Source organism: Lucilia cuprina, chromosome 2 (assembly GCF_022045245.1).
Source record: "Lucilia cuprina isolate Lc7/37 chromosome 2, ASM2204524v1, whole genome shotgun sequence".
NCBI lineage: Eukaryota > Metazoa > Arthropoda > Insecta > Diptera > Calliphoridae > Lucilia > Lucilia cuprina.
Window position 1 is genome coordinate 58,841,330 of NC_060950.1, and position 6,460 is coordinate 58,847,789.

The 6,460-nt window shown below is 33.0% G+C and overlaps 2 protein-coding genes across 5 annotated transcripts in view; both read left to right on the forward strand.

The window, feature by feature from the left end:
- LOC124420086 (ecdysone-induced protein 74EF-like) overlaps positions 1-1,336 on the forward strand; it is a 185,198-nt gene extending 183,862 nt beyond the window's left edge. For 2 of the 3 annotated variants that reach the window (XR_006941021.1, XR_006941020.1), the window contains one exon: positions 700-733. Coding sequence is in view for 1 of the 3 variants with exons in the window: in XM_046951872.1 (XP_046807828.1) it covers positions 982-1,320 (339 nt within the window). In the remaining 2 variants the exon portion in view is untranslated. Of the gene's footprint in view, positions 1-699 lie in introns of all 3 variants that reach the window. The other variant, XM_046951872.1, reaches the window with a different exon arrangement.
- Positions 1,337-1,380: 44 nt separating this feature from the next.
- LOC111681718 overlaps positions 1,381-6,460 on the forward strand; it is an 11,579-nt gene continuing 6,499 nt past the window's right edge. For both annotated transcript variants that reach the window (XM_046951863.1, XM_046951868.1), the window contains exon 1: positions 1,381-3,676. In XM_046951863.1, coding sequence (XP_046807819.1) covers positions 1,998-3,676 — 1,679 coding nt within the window. In that variant the 5' untranslated portion in view covers positions 1,381-1,997. The remainder of the gene's footprint in view (positions 3,677-6,460) is intronic.

Sequence of the window (6,460 nt, forward strand, 5' to 3'; positions counted from 1 at the left end):
TCTAGTTCAGTTCTAGTTCAGTTCTAGTTCAGTTCTAGTTCAGTTCTAGTTCAGTTCTAGTTCAGTTCTAGTTCAGTTCTAGTTCAGTTCTAGTTCAGTTCTAGCCAATTCGGTATAAATAGAACCACCTTAATATGAATTTGTATGCCTAGGTCGAAATATATTCGAAGTAGAAAATAGATTTGAAATAATTTTAACTAATCTTGGTATTAACAATTAAATATTTACAAATTTACATATATTTTGTTAAGTTAATTTTAATACAACTTACATAAGCTCTTAAAGACATTTTCAAATAAAAACTCTTAAAATATTAAGCAGTTTTTAATACAAAGTAAATTTGTATTAATCTTGTCAAATATCAGCACTTAAATTATAAATTGAAATTAAAATATCCAGCTGCTCTTCATACCTCATAGAGTACAAAAGTTCAAATTTTAACGTCACCCCAACAAACAATTTAAATTCAACAGCTTTAAGTTGATTTAATAGGATTAGCAAGAAAAAATAGAAAAAATGAAACGAATAAATGAAATCAACTGTTTCGGTACTTATGGCAAAAACAATATTGTAGGAATATACCACCTAAGTAGATTACCGGAATTGACAATGTAACAATTGTATTAATCTTTAACCATTTTCCTTTATAATGTTTTTTTGTTTTTCAACTATAATTTTATATGTATTTTTTTATTACAGATACAATCAATTCCTTACCTACTACTGTGTGACCTAAAAACAAAAACAAAAAACTTTGCCAAAAAAAGGAAAACAAAAGCTCTACTACCTCCATCCTCAAAAAAGAGAACAACAAATACAAATAAAACAACTAACATAAAAGTAACATAGAACAATAATAACAACAACAACGACAACCAAGAAGCAACAAGAAAAACAAAACAAAATTTAAACAAGTACAACAACTAAAAAAGTGCATTACCAATTGTATAATATTTGCCATCAATACACTAAGACAACAAAATGTTCGTCAAAACAACAACAATGAGAAGATTAAAAACCCAAACGACAGCAGTGAAAATGAAAAGAATAAAATGGAAATGGCAACACAAGCAAAAACAACAAACACTACTACTACTACTGCAGCAGTTAAAGTTAAAGCAGCAACAGGAAACGGAAATCCATACACTCAAAATATTAGCACAGTTAAAAAGCGAAAACTTCAAACAGTTAACTGTTTTAGAAAAAGCTCAACGAGAAGAACAACAACAGCAAGAACAACAGCAGCAGCATATTGCAGTAAAATTCAAAACAATAAAACGGAAATCAAAATTTCAAAATATAAACAAAGAAATTACCTAAAATTTTTAATAAAATATTTATATTTAAAATTAAAATTAATTTTATGCATTAGTCAAATAAATAAATCTATATTTAAACTTCATAAAACTAAAATAAATACTAATAATAATTATAATAAGACATTCGAAACAGAAAATTGTATTATAAATTTACGTCAACAACAACAACAACAGCAACAACATAAACAGCAGCTGCTAATAACAAGTTTCAAAACGTTTACATTTAAATTTAATAATGTATTAAACTTTTTAACAAAATTCAACTATTATTGTAGCCCACAAACAACAAAACTAGAGAAATATGTTAAAATATTATTAAAGTATATATTACATAATAAGATATTAAAACATTTTGTAGGAATTTGCCCTAAAAGACTGATATCATTAAAAAGATTAAAACAAATTCCTGAAAATCATGCCAAAATAGAAAATGATAATGACGATGGTGATGGTGATGGTGATGATGATGATGATGAAACATTAATAAAACCAAGTTCAAAAAATTATGTAAAACCAGAACGACCATTAAGAAAAGTTATTAAATTACAAGGATTAAAGAGTAGGAGTAAGTTAGTAAGAAATGAGTGTAAGGGGAATTTTGCTAAAAGTATTCATTCTAAAAGAGAAAATGTACTGTTGCAGTATTGCCAACTTATTGCTAAAGACACAAATAATAAAATGAATTGCCAACTTAGGCTATGCAAAGAAACGCACACATGTTTGATTATACAAAAACTTAAAACTTCTCAAAATCTTTCTCGAAAGGAGAGACCAATTAGTAAAAATCAGCATCGAAATCTCAAGCCAAAGTTTAGTCCATTAAAATATGAAATTGAGGCTCAGCAACAGCAAATCATGAAGAAATTAGTTCCGCATATTTGGAGTATTGAACATATTAAAGAAGTAACCGAACTCTTAAGTAAAACCTCACATTCGCTCAAAGATCGAGAATATTCTCCTAAACATCCTGAGGAACTAAAAGATCCTCAAATAGTTTTACAAACATACCAAACGAAAGATTATAAAATGGGATCGGTTCCGCTAACTTCCCAAACAACTGAATATCAAATGGAATTACATCGGGAGAGTTGGAATAACAAACTGACTAATGAATTACGGGGACTCCATAAAGTGCTGAGAGAACCCTCAATGAAAAATATAAATAAAACAGATTTACCAGAAAATATGGAAAATTCTAAAGGAATGAGTTACCAACCAGACAAAAATACGAACTATTCAAAAATCCAGAACCCGCAAACAGTTTTTCAACTTAATTCCTTTAAAAATGGTGACCTACTAAAAACAACTAAACACAAAGGCTTCAAACAAAAATTGGCAGATAATACCAATTTTGCTAAACAAATTCTTTCGAACAACAATAATTTCCATAAAAATTCCAGACATAAAGAAAGTAAACAACAAAAATTTCTACAGAAATGCCAACATTTCCTATCTACCATTTTACTCTATTATTGTTGTAGTTGTTATTGCATTTGGCATATTTACGGATTTCCGTTAGTGTTAGTAAAAATTTTCAAATATCTTAAAGATTCAACAGTGCATGTGTTAACGCGACGACGACTTAAAATAGCAACATTAGCATCAAGTATAACAACATCAGCAGCAACAACAACAACATCAATAGTATATAACGATAGTAACTTTATTGCAGCATGTGTTGGAAAATTGAAAAAACCGACAAAAATGGCAGGCTATAAGAGCAACAACCAACAAAATGTTTTGAAAAGGCAGACAACACATAAAACAACAGTAGCAAGAACAATAACAACAACAGCATTAAGGAAAGCAAAAACATTTGTTGGTACTTGTGCACATTCATCGTCTTCATGTTCAACAACATCGTTAACAGGCTCTTCAGCATATAGCTCGTCTCCAGAGAATTTAATATTACAACAAGAGCAACAACAATCCCAGCAAACATGGACGCCATATTGCTATTATCAACAGCAACCTCATCTTCATCAACGACATCATCATCATCAACAACAACAAGAACAAGAACTACTACCAAAGCAGCAAAAGCAGCAGCAACTCTTACGTTGTTATCAGCCAACACTGCCTCACTCACAGCCACATTACAATACATCTACTAACAGTTTTCTACACTTACCACAGCCCTCGTTGTTGGCATTTTCACGCACATTGATTATACTGATACTGTTGTCATCATTGTGGCACACATCGGAAGGTTTTCATGGCAGTGGTGTAAAATTGAGCACAAATACGGTTAAAACGAAGTATGGTCTGGTGCGTGGCATTGTTGTACGTTCATCGCCATCATTAGTGGAAGCTTATCTGGGCATACCTTATGCATCGCCACCTGTCGGAAGTTTAAGGTAATTATTTCTAGATTTTTATATCATTTTGTTATACAATTTCGTTTTCTTTACTTTTGCGTCCTTTTTGTATTTCATTTTTTTCTTTATAACTTCCTTTTCATTTTATCTGTGGGGATTTTTATGGGACATCCTTGTCTTTCAATGTGTTTTTTTTATTTCTGTACTAAAGGATGTATAAGGCGACAGTGGTGTTATTTTACTACTTGTATGATTTTATTTTTGAATTTATTTTGAAATTTCCATGTTGTAGACCAAGTTTTCTTTAAATTTTCTAAATTTTAGGGATCCTTTAGAAACATAGATCCTGCCTGCTTAGAAGCAAACTATTATATCTATGATCAGCCCTTTTTGATTATTATTTTAATAGGCAAGCAAAACCAGTCTAAGGCCTATTCAACAAAGATCGATGTTCTAATGCCCGCAAATATTAGATCATTGGCTCGATCGCAAAAAGCTAAAGCTTTAAAAATATATGTAAAATAAGATCAAAACGTTTTCTTTATTATTTAAGCAACAGCAAGTATCAAGCATAGAGCTTTACGATTCATCTGATCACTTTCGAATGTATCTACAATTAATTTCTTTACTAAGCTTCTGACATCTGGGCGAAAATTGATCTACAAGCGATGAAAAGCTTAAAGTGATGGTCATTTTATTCATTACTACAAGATTTTAGATCATAAGATCATAATACGATCATAATACGACTTATTAGGCTTAGAGTTTTCGATCATTAAAGCTTTCAAATTATATATATTAAGATTAAAATATCTACTAAATAATTAAAGTAACAGGATAGGAAACTTAATGGAGTAAGGCTGATATTAGAGTGTGCGATAGAAGCAATGATAATAATCATGTTATCCATTGCTACGAGGTGTCTGAATCTAGAAGCAGGTTTGTCATCACGCTAATTGCAGAAGTTATTCAGACATAACATAATATACAAAAGCTATTCCATGCGATTACCTGCTATACAAGAACACATACTAAGAAAACATGATGCAATCCTTTTTGAAGATCAATGATCATGCTTTACTTATGAATCCTAACAAAATTTGTAAAAAGTACTGCTCGATTAGCTCGGAATAAACTTTGGAGAGTACTAGTGTGTAAACTCCAAATACAGGTAGATTCCTTCAAAACATATTTCTGCTGATCATAGCTCCCGCATAAAGGATATGTACAGGAGTCTTAATAACTTTAATAACAGTTAGTCAGATTTGAAGAGTAATAGGCACAAAGTGGGAGCGGGGCTTTATAAAAGTTGAATTTACCAATTCCAATAATAATCTGATTGATTTATTTAATACTTGCTTGAGTATAAGTGGCACTTGAGTATAAGAGTAGGACCATGTAAACTAAGTCGATCAAACCTCAAGATGCATTGCTAGAAATACCCCCCTAAGACAACGGTCACAGAAAATCGAATCAAACTCATCCGATCACTTACCAGAGCCAGAAACAATCAGAAATTGATCCGATCACTTACCAGAGCCAGAAACAATCAGAAATTGATCCTAGATTGAAACATCAGGGTATATGGATGGCTCTAAATTAGGGGACAAAGTGGGCCTGGGGATCTACATTGAAGACCCAGAAACAGAAATATACCACCGTTTACCTAATCAGCAATAACGGAATGTGTAAATTGGATTAGAATAAATATGGCACCCACAGGGCTTAATATATTTACCAACAGCCAGAAGGCAATTAGGGCGATATCAGGTGATAGAATTAAATCTAAGACCGTATTGGATTGTAAGAAAGCTTTAATTGAATACTCTTCCAGAGGTAAGGTTTACATCATATTGGTACCAGGCCACTTGGGCGTAGTCGGCAACGAAAGGGCGAATATAATAGCTTTAAAGGAAATGGAGCTCGATTTAGTTAACCTGACAAACGCAAACCATTCGACGCAACAATAGCTGAATTAAAAATATGGATGAGAGAATCCCATAAGGCCTCTTGGAACAATGAAACAGTGGGTAGAACCGCAAAGATTCTATGGGGTGACCCTAATGTGAGCAAGACGAGAAATCTCCTCAAAATGAGCAAGTCTGAGGTTAGTATGATGTTACGTATTCTGAGTGGACACACTGGATTACGTGCACATATATACAAAATTTGACGTGCGGATTCAGACGAATGTGCAGAGGACAGTGAAACTCTGGAGCACTTTCTTTGCCACTGTCAGGCATTCGTCGAAGTTAGATCCAAGTATCTTGGAAGTGATGTTATTCCGGAAATAACATTCTTAACCAACACTGATTGGAAGATTCATAGGAATTACGTCCAGGAAACTGAGTTTTTAAACATGAACAATTTTTTTTCATGAATTGGAGCGCACAACAGGCCCGATAGTGGCCTAGGTGTATTTCTTTGGATTTGATGTAGTATACATCCTCCTATCAACCTAACCTAACCTATTTCTGATTTTGCTGATTTTAAATAGCGATCTTCTCGAAAGCATGTCTAATAGAATTATTGAAGATTCGGATCTCGCCGATATCTGGGGTCCTCTAAAAAACTGATTTCAACAGACAGACGGACAGTGTTATTGCAATCCCGGGGTATAAAGAGGGCCCAATACCTCCAATCTGACCGGGATTGAAAAATTGGTGTTCTCAGTCTACTGTTTGGCTTAGTCCTTGCATAGATTGCTAGAGGTCAGACCAGAGCACCGCATAATCTGGTACTACGGGTGGCCAGTTACCCGCAGGACTATGTCCTGGCTGGTCAGTTGGTTGAGGTTCCTTCGGGATCCACGTAGTGGCTGTT